We start from the raw sequence: 17,066 nt of genomic DNA, 5'->3' as shown, positions 1-17,066 counted from the left end.
ATGGCCAAGATGCAGCCCACTGGACCTTCCTCACAGTGCAGTGTGTTCAGCAACTGATGCACACGTTACACGTGCGAGTGCTCTCATCAGACTGCGGGCCAGAGCTGAGCCTGGCAGGTACAACATCTCACAGTCTTATCACTTGGCAGTCATGAGGTTCTTAAAATACCTTGACAGGGCAAGTTAAAAATAGTAAGGGCAGTGGTGACCCAGATTGATGGACGTGTCCTGGGGTGTTGGCATTTTCTCCTTTGCCCTTAGAATCTTTCAGGGTATTCAGATGTGGGCACTAGTCCATGTCATACCGGGGGGGGGGGGGCGATGCCTGCTCTGAGCTGTGTACACCCATACCCCACCTCCTCCAACCAGGGTAAGGAAGGCCCAGGTGTGCCTGCTGAGTGGTTAGTTTCAGAGCTCAATGGGTTGGGACAGGCCCAAAGTGAAGTACAAATCTGATTTTATATATCCAATCCCTGCAAAACCAGCCTGAGGGCCCGGCCTCTGAAGTCATCTGTCCCGCTTTGCTACTTTCTGCTTTGCCATTGAAGGCCAGCTCTTTCGAGCTCTTGTTTTCTGTGCATACACTTACAGGGATGCTGTAAGAATCATGCACTGTTGTGTATGGGGCCAAGGGGCGGAGCTGAAGATGGCATGGAATGCCATAGCCTCTGGGTTTCATGAACATGAGGAGGGGTAAGCACAGGTAGGCTGCAGCTTCCAGTACCTACTGTCCTTTGGTGACTCTTTTTCTGACTTGAGTTCAAGAGTGCAGTGGCCGCGTCATACTCAAAAGTCAGAATTCCACATTGTGACCCCACTTGCTCTTGCTTTTATATTATTTCCCTTCATCCGTGATGTTTCATGGGTCTTAGAAAAGTTGATGCAGATGTCTTACTTGTGGCTGGGCATTTAGCAGTTACCCGTTCTTGTCACTCTGACCAGTTATGAGTCTCTGCATGTACCACTGGCCACTGCAAAGGAAAGCTTATATAGCTGCACATAAAGGTAATTATGTAGAAGTGTAGCAATAGCTTTTCCTGCCTATGACCTCCCTGGTCATGGGCTTTTGACTAGGCTTACAAGACCAGATTTGAATTCCCTCCTGTGGAGTGAACTTCAAATCCCATCTGAAAGCAGTTGGTTAGCTCCGTAATAGTCATGCCACTATACCTCAGTGGGCATATCTTGCCTGGCCAACTTTGTGTTACATACAGAGTCCACAGCTAAGTACAACAGATTGGTGGGCATTTTTCTCCCATCAGCCTATATATAACACTTTCTTTGTTGTGAGAGCTGCTCAGCAGCGAGGAAGCTCCCAGCTCAGTTCCAGCTTGGTTTCTCCACAGCCTTAGCCCACGGCATGTAGTATCCTCCACAATAGTTATCTTGCAATCCAGTTCTGGTGGGCAGCCAATCCTTTGCCAACTTGCTCCTTTCTCTCTTCCTTCACCCGCCAGCATGCTCAGTGACACTGCTGCGAAGCCTCGTTCCTTGTCCCTGCTGCGCAGGCTCACTCCTCCCGTGAGCCTCTGACCCTAGCGTTGCCCAGAATCAGGCTTGGTAAGCCTACCTCTTAGTCACTGCAGGCCACCTGAGCCCAACAGAATCCAGGATGTGAGGGAATGTAAGAATCAGCTTAAGTCACCTGGCCTGCTTTGTCATTTCCCTCTTGACCCAGGGCCAGCTCCTCGAAGCTTCTATTTTACGTATGTAACATTAGAGGTGTGCTGGGAAAGCACCCACAATCATGCGGCCTCCATGTGCAGTATAGTTCTCAGGGTGAGGAGGACAGTGGTAATAAAGTTGGGGTGCAGGGAAAGGGGACAACTCAGTGTGCCACACAGCCATGTGGGAAGTGCAGCCCTGCGGCTGAACCATGCTCTCCTGAATCTAGCAGGCCTGTGACAGTGCCTAACAGAGAGCAAGCAAGCTTTCTTAGATTTGGTAGAAAACTCATAGAATACAAATGCATATATTGCTGTCACTTTGTTATGTGATCTTTTGTGTACGTGTTTTACGTGTGTGTGTGTGTGTGTGTGTGTGTGTGTGTGTGTGAGAGAGAGAGAGAGAGAGAGAGAGAGAGAGAGAGAGAGAGAGAGAGAGAGAGAGAGAGAGACATGGTACATATATGCCACAGTATGGAAGTCAAAGGACAACCAGTCACTTTGGTTGGTCCTCACCTTCTGTCTCTTCTTTTGCCCGTGTGCATCAGGTTAGCTGCAAACAACATTCTGGGCATTCTCCTGTCCCCCACCTCGCATTTCTTGTAAGTACACCAGCATCATAGATGCCTATGATGTAACCAACTTTATGTGGACTCTAGGGGTTAGAATTCAGGTCCTCCCTCATGTTTGCACAGTGTGCTGGACAGTTTTGTGTCAACTCGACACAAACTGAAGTCATTTGAGAGGAGGGAACCTCAATTAAGAAAATGCATCCTGCCGGGTGTGGTGGGGCATGCCTTTAATCCCAGCACTTGGGAGGCAGAGGCAGGTGGATCGCTGTGAGTTCGAGGCCAGCCTAGTCTACAAAGTGAGTCCAGGACAGCTGAGGCTACACAGAGAAACCCTGTCTCGAAAAACCGAAATAAAGAGAAAAAAGAAAAAGAAAAAAGAAAAAGAAAATGTATCCATAAGATCAAGAGATAGGCAAGCATGGAGGGCATTTATTTAATTAGTAATTGATGTGGGATGGCCCGGCCCATTGTGGGTGGAGCCATCCCTGGGCTGAGCAAACCATGGAGAATAAGACAGTAAGTAGCGCCCCTCCCCCACCATGGCCACTGCATCAGCTCTTGTCTCCAGGTTCTTTTCCTCCCCAACTTGCTTTTGGTCATGGTATTTTACTGCATCAATAGAAACCCTAACGAAGACACCCAATAAGCATTTTTTACCCACTGAGCTATCTCCTGGGCTGTTGAGTTCTGTCACTTTAAAACATCATTTCCTGCCTTCAACCAGGAAGGAGGCCTGAGTGATGGCCTGTCTGCCAACACTTCCTCTCATCAAAATCCATCTGTAGATCCCATGCGGGTTTGAATCCAGGTTCTATCTTAAGGCTTCTCAGTGTTGGAAGTCACTCTCAGTTCTGGGTCTTACTCCTGAAATAGAGTAAGAGTGGACATGGTGGAGTTGAAGTGCCCTGCTGAGCCAGCTGGCCTCACGCCCTTCTTCTTGTTGCCCCACACAAACTAGACAGAAACTGGCATTTTCTGGTATCTTTGCATCCTGGCTGTTGTGTTTGTCAGCCAGTCCCCAGGTGGGAAAGGATTTGCAATTCAACACCCTGCTCTTTGCTGGGGCCTTGTGACTTGGCCCAGGCTTAGAAAAGGGAAGCAGCTTTGCTTACTCCGGTGTCACTAGGCCCAGCCTCCAGCTTCTGAGCTGGTGTCCCCAAGGGTCATTTCTCTCCAGACACTGAATGAAGAGGTGACTAGACCCTGCAGATCCAGCCATGGCAGAGCAGGATCGTATCTGCAGCTCCAAGTGGGAGGCACCACGGGACAAGAGCTCCTTGGATTCGGCGTGGTCGTGGGTAAGCTGCATGTGGCTGCCTGTAGTCCCAGCCACAGCTGTGAGGTCTGGTCCAGAGGGTCCAATCAGGAGGGTCCTGCCTTCATTCACAGTATCCAGCCACATGATGCCCTGCAAGCTCCCACCTCAGGGCTCTCTCATGGAGGTTTGTCTATAGATTTTTGGTGCTTATTCCGGACATAAAGCCTGGTTTCTTTGCCCTGGATAGAAAATGCTTGGTGTCTGCTTTGATTCTGGGTGTTTTCAGGTCCCCATCTCGTCAGGGAGGAAGGCATAGGCATGAGAATGACTCGGGTCTGCCGTGGTCATTTATAGCACGGCGTATGATATGGGCGTCCTTGGGCTCCGAAGCTCTCAGTTCTTCTGTTCTGCCAGTTTTAGACTTTATTCCAAGTCCAGGAGAGGGGGAGGCTGTTTGGACATAGCTATGTTCATGGAAGACCTTAAAGCCCAAAGAGGAGGGGCTGTGATCACCCCAAGTGTCAATGAGTATAGGACATAGGACCTGGCTAAAATTCGGGCCTCACTGTTCCTGGAAAGGCCAGTGGGTTTGGGTGCACTGCAGATGTTATGCCCTTAACCCAGATGGTGCCCCTGGACACCCCCATGATAATATGCTGGGATCTCAGATGCAGAGGCTACACCAACAACAGGGAGGGCTTTGAGAACAGGGAGCACCTGTTGTCCTGCAACTGCAGGAAGAAGCCCCCATGCTGCTGGTGTCCCAGAGCATCTGGCACCTGTCAGGGCACCTCAGGGCAGGTGATCCACTAGGTGCTGCTATGGAGGGACAGGCTGCTAGGTGAGGGTGAGGGTGAGGGTGGGAGCCGAGGAGAGAGGAAGTCTTGGATTCTGCCCTGTTATTCACTTAGCACCAAGGACAGATATTTCATGGAAGGACCCGTGCTTGTGGGAGTGTTTCCACAGACCTGGCCCTGCAGACAGGAGTCGTACCTACCTTTGGGAATGTTGCTCTGATGGATCAATGAGCTGTTTTTGTGGTTAGTCGGGAGTCAAAGTTGTATTTTTCTTTTTCTTTCAGTCCGGGAATGTCACCTAAATGTTGCATGCATCCTCCCCTGTATCCGCTGAGATGTAAACTCATTCCTCTATAGTGGCCAGGGCTGGATGCTCACCAGACACATTGGTATCCACCATAATGGCTGCAATGGTAGCCCTGAGATACAGGCCTCATTGTATCTTGTCCAGCCCAGATATCAGGCATCTGAGGAAGCTGACTGTGAAACTGGGACTTGCCCATGGCAAATGAGTGGGAGTGTGGATTAAGATATGGTGGGAAGTCCTGCCCTCTGGTGTATGGTGGAGACTGTCTCCCCTCCAGTCCATGGCCATTGGCTTTGTAACCTGAGAAAGCTCTGGTTGAATATCTGTGTGTGTGTGTGTGTGTGTGTGTGTGTGTGTGTGTGTGTGTGTGTGTGAGAGAGAGAGAGAGAGAGAGAGAGAGAGAGAGAGAGAGAGAGAGAGAGAGAGAGAGAGAGAGAAGAGAGTGTGTTAGATCAGAGGTCAATCTCAGTGTTATTCCAGGTGCCATCCATGCTGTTTTATGAGGCAGGGTGTCTCCCTGGTCTGGGACTTGCTGTGTAGGCTAGGCTGACTAGCCAACAAGCCCCACTGACCTGTGTCTCTGCCTCTCCAATTGTGATTACAAGCATGCACCACCACATTCAGGATTTTTCACACGGATTTCACATGGGGGCTCAAACTCGGGTCCTCGTGCCTGCAAGCCAAGCACCTTGCTGACTAGGCTATCTTCCAGGCCCCTGCTTATGTTTGGAGTGTGATCAGTGTAGATTGTGTAGGACAGAAAGAAGGGTGTGAGGGGAAAGCCTGGAGCATTGTAAGGAGAGGTCCAGCTTTGTTCTTTGATGGCTTTTTATGATAAAGGGACAAAAGGATTTGAAGTCCACCCATTGTCCCCTTTTATTCTGTCCCTCTCCCACTGTCTCGTGTGCTAGATAAATGCTCATTCACTGAAGAAAGTCAACAGAGAGAGTCTATAAGGGGTCGCTCCCCTATCCCAGCAAAGTATGTCTTCTCTTGTTTGCTCTCAGAGCAAAAGTGACTATGGGGAACAGTGAGGGGTGATAGAGTCTACCCTGCTGTCGCTGGAGACACACTGCTACTGGCTTCCTGCAAGAAGTGGGTTGACAAGGTTGGGCTTTGTAGGGCCTTGAGACCTTGGCTTAGGCCTCAGCCTTCTGGAAGCATCTGATCCGCTGTTATGATAGTATCCTGGAGAGCCTAACCAGCAGGACAGTGAAACCAATGCCTCCCTTTGTTGTTGTTGTTGGCGGGTGGGGTGGGGGTGGGAGGGAATGATCTGGATCTGGACCAGGATCTGGCACTGAACTTTGGGAGACAAGGGAGTGCCCAGGATTGTGGCTTTAGCAAAACAGAGGAACTGGGACAAAGTCCAGAGCCTGGAGCAGAAGCTTGGGGGACGCTTCAGAGGATCTGGTGAGCAGGCAAGAGAGACGGGAGCTGCAGTTGTCCTGGCTGGGGACCCAGCCTCGGCTGCCTGGCTTCTGGGAAGAGTAAAAGCAGCTCGGCCACTGTGAGGCTGGGAAAGGGAAGCTGGCAGCCACGCAAGCCCTGGAGGCACCTGCTCGGTTGGCACCACCCACCTGCAGTGTTGGCCACAGACATTCACAGAGTCTCTGGGCTCTGTTTCAGGCCCATAGGCATTTCTGGGTCCTGAGTGTGTTCCAAGCCCAGTAGGGTCGGGGAGATGCTAAGCCTGGTCCCTAAAGGAGGTCAGGCTAGCTGTGGGTGGGCAGGCAGCAGCCTGCCAACCCCAGAGTTCTTGAAGCCCAATTCAGGAGTGGCTGTGCTGGTCAGGGCCAGGAAGGCGCCTGTGAGAAGCTGGCCTGTCAGGCAGAGGAGGAATAGGATTTCAATAAACAGCAAACAGGGATGGAGCCCACTCAGCCGGGAGGTGAGCACAGGCAAAGCTTTAAGTACAAGGTGTTCCCACTCCAAGCTGTCTGTTACCAGGGATTCTTTTTTTTTCCCTCTTCCTACTTGGGACATGAACTGTGACATTCGTCTTGGCTGGGCCTCTCTGAAAGACAACAAGCAGTCATGATCAAATATGAGACCCAGAAGGCCAAGGTGCAGGACCGGAAGGTCTGGGTTCATATGCCATCTGTGGTATGCACAGGTTTAGCTTGCTAGAGCCTTAGTTTCCCCATCTGTAAAGCAATGCTTCTAATATCTAATGATATAAGACTCACCAGAGCTCCACAGTCAGCAATGATCTTTAAGACTAGCATTGAACCTGGGAAGGGTAGCCTGTGCCTACGGACTGCAGATGTAATAGTGACAAGTAATCAAATTTTGGGCTGAGAGGGCTGGAGGGGATGGCTTAGTGGTTAAGAGCATGTGTTGTTCTTGCAGAGGACCCAGGTTCAATTCCCAGCGTCCACATGGTGATTCACAACCATCCATCTATAACTCCAGTTCCAGGGCATCTGATATGTTCTGAAGAGTTTGGGCATATACGTGCAAGCCAAATACTCACACATAAAACAAAATGAATAAATCTAAAGTTTAAGAAATTAAAAAAAAAAAAATTCAGGGCTGGTCATGTTGCTTTGTTGGTAGAGTATTTGCCTAGTATGCACAAAGTCATAGGTTCGATCCCAAGCACTGCATAAAACCAGGCATAGCAGTGCATGTATGTAATCCCAGGACCCAGGGGTAGCGGCAGAAGGGTCAGGAGTTGAAGGTCATCAATGACTACACAGCTAGCTGACGGTCAGGCTGTAGTACATGAGCCTATATAGCCATATAAAGTTGTATTTATATTTTAAATTATATATATTCTATAATTTAGGGCTCTGCATCTAGGGCTCACCTTGGCCAGTATCAGGTGAGCATGAGACTCTGGTGCTCCCTCTGCAGGTGGTGACCCGACATTACAAGCAGAAAACCAGCCAGCCTCTAACACCGTGGTTCTCAACCTTCCTAAAGCTGTGACTCTTTAATACAGTTTCTCATGATTGTGGTGACCCCCGACCATAAAATTATTTTCACTGCCACTTCATAGCTGTAATTTACTACTTTTATAAATTGTAATGTAAATATTTGTGTTTTCTGATGACCTTAGGCGACCCCTGTGAAAAGGTTGTTCAACCCACAAAAAGGGTCAGGACCCATAGGCTGAGAACTGCTGCTCCAACAACCCCCTAATGGAGCTTACTAATGAGAAGAAATTAGGACGAACACAGTAACTCAGTACAGGAGTGTTCTGATTAGTTTTCTTTGTTTTGGTTTCTTGCCAAGTTGATACAAACTATAGTCATCCAGGAAGAAGGAATGTCAACTGAATGCCTCCATCAGATTGGCCTGTGGGCAAGTCTGTGGGGGCATTTCAAAAAGTAATGATTGGTGTGGGAAGGTGGGTGATGTCACCCCTGGGTTGGTGGTCCTGTATTGTATAAACAAGTAGACTGAGGAAGCTATGAGGAGCAAGCCAGTAAGCAGCACTCCTCTGTGGCCTCTGCTTCGCTTCCTGCCTCCAGGTTCCTGCCCTGTGTTCCTGTCCTGACCTCCTTCCATGGTGGAGTACAATTGTGAGCTAAAATAAACTCCTTCCACACAGAGACCTAGCCAGAAATTTCACTAGAGGAAGGAGTGAAGTCAGTGCCATGAGTACGAGCAGCCAAGGCAGTCTGCTTGGTGGTCTACGGAGCACATTCATTATCTTGCACTGGATCCGTTCTTCCCTTCAATCCACCATAGCCCTGCCCATCTCTGTGGGTTTGGTTCAAATGCTGCCACCTTTCTAACCTTACAACCAAAGATGGAGCCTGGGGCCTCCTGTCTTCTTTAAAGCACGTTCCTAAGTTGTCTTCGCTTCATAGTTGTTGCGTTTCTCATGTAAACAGATTCTGCATTGCTTCATGGATTGGGTTACCAGAGGCAAATTCTTAGACACTGCTTTTAAGTGACTGAGTGGCCCTGTACTTCTCAGCCTGTAGCAGTCCAGTCCTCCAGCCGGCACCTCCACGCTCCACCCCCCCCCCCCCCACACACACAGGTAGCAATGTCACATTTGATGACTAATTGTTTCATCTAGGTCAGTGGTTCTCAACCTTCCTAATGCTGTTGTGCTGACCCACAACCATAAAATTATTGCCATTGCTGCTTCGGAACTGTAATTTTGCTACTGTTATGAGTTGTAATGTGAATGTATGTGTTTTCTAATGGTCCTAGGCAAGCTCTGTAAAAGAGTCATAACCCACAGGTTGAGAACCATTGCTCTAGATACAGAACACAGGGTACCCAGGCTTTGGACCCCATAATCCCTGGACTGAAATTATAGCTCTGCTGCCTCTAAACAAAACTGCTGTCCTTGGCACAACTGCTTTTGGGTTCCTGGGATCTTGGGTTTTTTAATCTTCGGGACATGCCTATAATCCCAACACTTGGGAAGCTGAGGCAGAAGGTCGTGAGTTTAAGGCCAGCCTAGTTTACATCTGGGGGTCTTGTCTCAAAAACAAAACAGAAAGCACGGGGTTTGGGGATCTGCTTTCCCAGCTTATGACAAGGGTGAATGAGGTGGTGTTGGTGAAGAGACTGATTGTTATTGGTTTTTTTTTTTTTTTCTTAGAAAAAAATTTTTTTTTTTTAAAGATTGTAGAAAAAATTTTTTATCATGAAAAATGTATCAGAAGAAGCTGTGGGGAGAGTATGAACTGGCGGAAAATTCCTCATGACCTGTAAAGCTTGGGAACTCCGGGCAGGCTGGTGCTGACCTGAGTGGTGACCCTGGGTCCCTGCCAGTGCTGGAGCTCTGACCTCTAACACTTCTCAGTGCCAAGAATGATGCTGACGCAGGCAGGTGCAGCCGTGGAACACGGGCCAGGCATTGACGGCTCTTCCACCTTTTTTCTTTTCTTTTTCTTTCTTTCCTTTTCTGCCCCTCCCCCAAAAGGATCAGAGTGACTCAGAGTTGTATGGTTGTGGAGTATGTGCTGAAGTTTTCAGTACTGCATCACAAAAGAAGAAAATAAGACAAAGTTGTTAGTGTGTGTACTGATGTGACTCTGCCCACCCAGCTTTCTTGGGAAAGGTCAGTATTTATTATGAGAGAATGTGCTTTCCGTTATGGGAGCCTGCTGTGGCGTGAATGAGAGGCATTCCACACAGGATGATGTATTGAATGCTCAGTCTTTAGCTGCTGGTGATACTTGAGGACTGTGCTGGTCGGTTTTATGTCAACTTGGCATAAGCTAGAGTCATCAGAGAGGAGAGAGCCTCAACTGAGAAAATGCCTCCATGTGATTAGGCGGTAGGCAAGCCTGTAGGGCATTTCCTTTGCTGATGATTGATGGGGAAGGGCCCAGCCCATTATGGGTGGTGCCAACCCTGGCCTGGTGATTCTGGGTACTATCAGGAAGCAGGCTGAGCAAGCTATGAGGAGCAAGCCAGTAGGCAGCACCCCTCCATGGCCTCTGCATCAGCTCCTGCCTCCAGGTTCCTGGTCTATTTGGGTTCCTGTCCTGACTTCCTTCAGTGATGGACTACGATATGAAAGTGTAGCCAAATAAACCCTTTCCTCCCCAACTTGCTTTTGGTCACGGTGTTTCATCACAGCAAAAGAAACCCTGACTAGGACAGGGATCTTCTCGACACCTAAGGAGACGGGCCTAGCTGGGGGAAGTGGGTCACTGCTATTAATGCAATTGAAGTCTGGACCTGGTCCCTGGTCTCTTCCTTGCTTTCTGCTTCCTGTCAGCCATAAGGAAATAACATCTCCTGCCTCTTGTTTCTGCTGCCATGATTCAGTGTTCTGCCCAGGTACAGGAATCCAAGTGACCATGGGCTGAGCCCTCTGAAAGCGTGAGCCAATATAAAGAATTCCTCCTTTTACATTGTTAGGTCTGGTGTTCTGTCTCAGGGATGAGAAAAGTAAACAAATCTAGAGGGATAAAATCCCTCTCCTTTGTGAGATTATCATGTTGATGGGTCCTTCCTTCTGTCCTTGTTTGTACATTGCCAATCAAGGCTACACTGTGAGACCCTATCTCACAAAAACAAAACAGAACAAAACTGCCTTCCCCCAGATCCGCAAGCCCAGCAATCCCAATGCTAGAGAGGCAGAGACCAGCAGATCCCTGGAGCTTGCTGGACAGCCAGCTCAGCCGAATCACTGAGTTCCAGATTCAATGAGAGAAGCTGTGTGAAAAATACAAGGTGGGGAGTGATTGAGAAAGGCCCTCTGGCCTCTACATGCACATGCATACACCTGCTCACAAATATACTCACCTCAAGTAACAACATGCATATGTGCATGCATGAACGCATACATACATGAATACATACATGCATACATACATACACACACACAAAGTCATTAGAAACTGCTATGCCAGACACTTTTCTAGGTGTTGGAGATGGACCCGTGTGGAACCCCTCCCTAACCCCCATGCCTCCTGGCCGAGGAGGCAACAGGAGCTGAGAGCCAAACTGTGCTTGTGCCATCAGGCTTCCTGGGCCCTGGGCCTGAGGCTGCTGGGACCCACTGGGGAAAGGGAAACTTGAAATCTGTGCATGCAGTGCGGTCCTTTATGTCAGTGTCCTCCAGAGGGGCCCTGTGTGCTGGAGTGACCTAGGAAGTTAGCCTGACTGAATTCTTCAGTATCTCCACTCCCGTCATAGAGCCTTACTATAAATGAACTACAAATGAATAACCAGCAGAACTCCTTGTGTGTGTGTGTGTGTGTGTGTGTGTGTGTGTGTGTGTGTGTGTGTGTGTGTAAATACACACAAGCATAGAGCCACTGCAGATGCAGGCATGATGAACTTCATTGACCCTTTCATCCTCCCCATACAGACCCTGCCACTCGGGTGCAATATCCCTCCACAGTCACCCATGAGCCCCACTCAACATACACTGAATTCGTCCTAGAGGCCTCTCCCCATGTCTTCCACTTGAGAATCACAGCTGCCGTTCTTTTCTGACACGGAGTAACCGACTCTAGCCTTCAAGTGAAAGCCCCCTTCATGGCTGTGCTAGAGGCCTCTGCTTTCGTATCCTGAGAGACTTCTCGGGCCTCGCCTGTTCCTTATTTACCACTTGCCCTCCCTCTTCTTCAAGGGCAGTCCTTCATAGGATGATCTAGGTCAGTGGTTCTCAGCCTTCCGATTGCTGTGACCTTTTAATACAGTTCCTCATGCTGTGGTGACCCCACCCCCCACCCATAAAATCATTTCATTGCTACCTCATAACTGTAATTCTGCTACTGTTATGAATCATAATGTAAATATCTGTGTTTTCCTATGGTCTAGGCAACCTCTGTGAAAGGGTCCATTGACTCCCAAAGGAGTTGTGACCTCACTACAGGTTGAGAACTACTGACCCGGGCGCTGCTTAATAAGGCTCTGGTGTGCTGGTGCAAAAATAGCCTCTAGAGGGCGATGTCACAAGATTCTCGGGCCAGGTCTTGCCCAGGGAACTAACTCTTCCCTTCTCCAGTGAGGAGTGGCCACCGTTAACACATGGAAAATGAATTAATGCATAAACCATCTTCAGCTAACAATAAGAGAGTTTTATTGAACTTCTTAAATGAATTCCCTTCGTCCAAGAATGAGGTGGTTTAAATTTCAAACCAGTTCAAAATGAAAGAGGCGAGGGGGTGGGGGGTGGGGGACTTGGCTAGTTGGTGCTTTTACCTGATTTGACCCGAGGAGAAATCGAGTTTATTAATAGCCGTTTGATAGACACTTTGCAGCGGATGGTGAAGAGAGGTGAGATCGAGTGTCTAGCTTCTACCCAGCTAGAAATGCCCGTGGTGTCAGCACACAGAGAGAGAGAGAGAGTGAGTCAATGTGGATCTAAGCAGTCAATTTGGGCAGTGGCACTTGCAAACATGAGTTATTCTTGGGTTTTTGCTCATCCAAAATGCTTTAAAGTGATGTATCTAGTTTATTGCTGTTTACTGTGTAAACTTTCTCTCCAAATACTGTGTCTGCTCTACCCTTGCTTAAGAATCCCACAGTAGGGCCAGGCAAGACAGCTTCACGCATAACGACGCTTGCTGCCAGATTTGATGATCCAAGTTTATTTCCCTGGCCCTTCTGACTCCTGAAAGTTGTCCTTTGATCCCAGCCCCCAACATACACCATATAACAGTAAATTAAAATGTAAAACACCACACACACACACACACACACACACACACACACACACACACACACACTCGTACTACGGTGACAATTATCTTCAGATCAGACAGATCACACACAGAGGACCTGAGAGAGGTTTATTAGCAGGACTGAGGTCTCATCCCAATGGCAATGCTGTGTTTCTAGGGAGAATCATCTCTTCCCAAAGATCCTGCTCTCTCCACCGGAGATGCTGCTTCCTATGTCTCTCGGTCCGTGTAGGATGAGACCTGACTTTCGTGGATGCTAGTTCCGCAGCCCGAATTAGAGAGCTGATTCAGTGATGATCATTTCCCAGCTGATCCCAGCATGGGTCTTCTTAGGGGTGGTGGCTAGAAGGGGTGTGCGTGTGAGGAGCAAGAGGAGAATGACTTTTCAAGGATCCCATCTCTGGAAACTTCCATGTAGAAGAAGATTTGATGGGACATTGGAATCTCCAGTGTTGACTATGGGTGAGGCCTGCTTGGTCATCTCGCTTTACACGCAGAGCTGGACACTGTTGTCCAGCCCATGGGCATCTTCTGCTTATGCCATCCCTGGACAGTCAGGATTGCTCACAGAACTGCCAGCTGATGTAGAAGCTGAGTGTATGGGGCTGGGCCCCAGGCATCCCTGTTTTCTTACAGCTCTGGTGGTGAGCTCTGGCCAGGGTTGAAAAGGTTCATTATAACAACACCAGCAGTCCTGAGAGAAATGGTTTGATTTTCTATAATGTCAGAATTACATTTTGTGTTTTGGCTTGCTGGTGCTTCCCAGAATCACCGCAGAGAGAGAGAGAGAGTGTGTGTGTGTCAGAGAGTCAGAGAGAAACAGACAGAAATTGACTATAGTGGGGGTGAGATGGCTCAGCAGATACAGACCCTTGTCACCAGCCTGATGATCTCAGTTCAGTCTCTGAACAGACTCCTACAAGTTCAACTTTGCCCTCTGCATGTGTGCTGTGGCATATGCAATATATAACAAATAAATGAAAAAACTGTCACAAAATATTTTTAAATTTTATTTTTTATTTATTTCATATAGTATGGGTGTTTTGCCTGCATGTTTGTGTATGCACCATGTGAACGCCTGATGCCTGTGGAAGCCTAAGGATGGCATTGGATTTTCTGGAACTGGACCAGCGTGGTGTCTCATGCCTTTAACTTTAATCCCAGCACTAGGGAGACAGAGGCTGGTGGAGGATTATCATGAGTTCGATACCAGCTCAGTCTACAGAGCAAGTCCAGGACAGCTAAGGTTACCCAGAGAAACCCTGTCTCAGAAAACAAACAAACAAACAAACAAACAACAAGCAAAATCTGAACTGGAGTCACAGAAAGTTATGAGCCATTGTCTGCAGGCCTATGGATCAACCACTTTCAACTCTTTGTTGTTGTTTGTTTTCTCTGTGTAGCCTTAGCTATCCCGGACTCAATTTGTAGAACAAGCTGTCAAACTCACAGAGACCCTCCTGCCTCTGCCTCCCCGAGTGCTGGGATTACAGGCCCACAGTCAGCTCTTCATGTTTCATTATTTAAAGTATGTGTTCATTTATCTGTGGGGGAGGGAGCATCATGTGCCATGGCACACTCACAGAAGTCAGGGATTGAACTCGGGTCATCAGAGTTGGCAGCAAGCATCTTTCCCCACTAAGCCGTCTTGCTGGCCCTCTTTCTGACACTTCTGATCTGGTTAAGTGTATGCCTTCCCCACCCACTGTGGTGTCATTTTTGTCCCATCTATTTACATACCAGGCGCTTGGCATGACTTAACAGCTAATTCATGATGTCATCTTGGCCATAAGCTACAAACATGCTTTCTATCCTAACCAACATTACTAAATGTTTAAGAATGGGTGACACTAGAGCCACCGCTACGCCATTTGAACCCTCCTTCTGAGCCAGTCTCCCTTTCCTGGATATGGTGGCTCATCGAGCTGCACTCTGCATATGGACCTCTGCCACCCACAAGCCCTCTCACCTACCCACTCAGCTCCTTGGTCTTTGGCTTTTTGGGCTAGCAAGCCTTTAGCCTTGGGCTTTTTGGCCTTTTCCTCCTAGACTGTCAGCTAAGCTAGTGAGCCTTTGGCCCCTTTCCATCAGGACATGAGTTGGGTAGGAAGGTCAGCTGGGTGCTTTCTCTGCGTCTCTGAGCTAGCAGGTTTTCACCCCAGCATCTGGCTCCTGAGTCTTTATTGGTAAAATAGAAGGATTGGGATTTTCATTTAAAACAACATTTTGGCACACAGTGTGTGTGTGTGTGTGTGTGTGTGTGTGTGTGTGTGTGTGTGTGTGCATGCACGCACATGTGCACATTTGCTTGCTTATGTATCCCAAACCAGTTAGGGTTCTAGGCTGAATTACCTCCTGGGCTTTGGCTCCCTCACTTGGGCTCATCTGCTGGCTACCTGTAGGTGATAAGCAAGGTTTGGGAATGTATAATGCTAGCAAGCCCTTTAGCTGATTCTGGTGAAAAACCAGGCTTAGACTTTGCACCATAAACTTCATGAAGCACCCAGCAAACAGTGGGCGGAGCCTAAGTGTCTTACAGATGCTTCCTCCTCGATTCCCTACTCTCACGCCTCCTCTTCTACTTCCCTCCAAGGGACAAGAGGCTCTAGGGTTGCCCAGAATGGATCACAGAGGGCTACTGTAAGACAAGACTTGTTCATACTCCTTTTCTACAGATACCTTCCTTTGATAATAGTCATCAGAAAATGAGGCACGGTTGGCTCAAATCCCTTTTGTTAAATTCCAAGCTACAGAGAAGAACAGGATTCTGACCTCCCCCTGAGAACTTGAGAATTTACTATAGTCTGAGAGTAGCTGAGGTCGGCAATGTATGTTATTTGGGGGTCATGGATCAGCCTTTCCCATATACATCAATCATAGAGACTTTGTCTGCACTGGACCAGTGTGGTGAGGACCGATAATTTGTGCACAGTAGGTGGCGCTGGAGAGTTGGAGAACTAGCTAAAAGCCTCCTGACATCTGGGTCCCAAAGGTATCAGAAATCTTGTGAGTAATCCCAGCAGCACTTGGTAGGTGAAGGCTGGAGGAGCAGGAGGTCAAAGTTACCCTTGGCTACATGGGGCATCTGAGATCAGCCTGGCCTACACAAGACTGTGTCTAAGGGAGAAAAGTCAGATAAGAGTGCTGCTGTCCAAGATGGCTCAGCGTTAGGACCAGCACAGCAAAAATGTCATTTTGTTCTTTTCCCATTGAGTCAATTAGTCATTTTGGCACAGAATTTTAGGGCTCTTGAAACACGGTAGGTTTCTGTAGGTTGTGGACTAAGAATGGATTAAGAAATCCAGGTGAGCCGGGCGTGGTGGCACACGCCTTTAATCCCAGCACTCGGGAGGCAGAGGCAGGCGGATCACTGTGAGTTCAAGGCTAGCCTGGTGGTCTACAAAGTGAGTCCAGGATGGCCAAGGCTACACAGAGAAACCCTGTCTCAGAAAAAAAAAAAAAAAGAAAGAAATCCAGGTGAGGTTAAGTAATGTGCTCAGACGCTCTGCAATTACCACGTGATCTACCCAGGTGGTTGGTCCAGGGTTTGGAAAGCCCTCCAGCACTGTGTTGATGCCATCTCTAGGAAGCTCCCTTCTCTAGGCTCTTGAGAGCTGAGCTCAGCCCCTGCAGCCCCTCTGCCCACAGCCATCTCTGTGTCTTCGGATCTCCTGCAGTGTGGTATGTGGGACTCTGGTCTGGCTTCTTTCTCCAGCCTCGGTGTGCTAGGGGCATAGTGTACGCCTGATTCTGAGGAGCGGAGGTCATGGTTCTTTAAGCACCCTCCTCCGCTTCCAAGCCCAAACAATGGAGCTACAACTGGACGTGTAATAGGCATGCATAGCTTTTGAAATTCTTTTACTTAAAATATATGTACACTCTTTCATATACAAACACAGTATGGAGAAAACAGTCAATTACTTTCTCATTGCCTGTGGATTTATTTCAACAATAGTCTAGTGAGGCATTATGGGAATTTATTATTATTATTATTATTAATTATAGTTATGTCATTATTATGATACAGTGGTTTGAACCTAGGGCTTTTCACATGCTTGGCAAGAACTCTATCACTAAGCTACATCCCAAGCTCCAGATTTTGAACTGTGTATTGCGAAAAGGAATCTGCACACATGGCCCACTAATAGCTTAGCAGGTACATATGGCTAATGGCTTGTTCTGAGTTAACTGATCATCCCAGGTGACTGTGAAAGAGTGCAAGGTTGACACCAAGGAACACTTATTGCATTGAAATTTTATTTTTTTCTTATATTTATTTTGGGTGTGGGTGGTACATACATTGCATGTATGTGGCTTGGCATGTGTGTCTGGCAGTCAGAGGACAACTTGA

At 48.2% G+C, this 17,066-nt stretch overlaps 1 protein-coding gene across 3 annotated transcripts in view; it reads left to right on the top strand.

Moving 5' to 3' along the window:
• Positions 1-3,366: 3,366 nt before the first annotated feature.
• The window catches only part of Lpin1 (lipin 1), a 107,684-nt gene continuing 93,984 nt past the window's right edge, over positions 3,367-17,066 (top strand). For 2 of the 3 annotated variants that reach the window (XM_051143570.1, XM_051143553.1), the window contains exon 1: positions 3,368-3,534. In XM_051143570.1, coding sequence (XP_050999527.1) covers positions 3,454-3,534 — 81 coding nt within the window. In that variant the 5' untranslated portion in view covers positions 3,368-3,453. Of the gene's footprint in view, positions 3,535-17,066 lie in introns of all 3 variants that reach the window. The other variant, XM_051143562.1, reaches the window with a different exon arrangement.

Source organism: Acomys russatus, chromosome 1, assembly GCF_903995435.1.
Source record: "Acomys russatus chromosome 1, mAcoRus1.1, whole genome shotgun sequence".
Classification (NCBI taxonomy): domain Eukaryota; kingdom Metazoa; phylum Chordata; class Mammalia; order Rodentia; family Muridae; genus Acomys; species Acomys russatus.
Note: the sequence above shows the minus strand (reverse complement) of the source record. Positions and strands in the feature narration are given on the sequence as shown.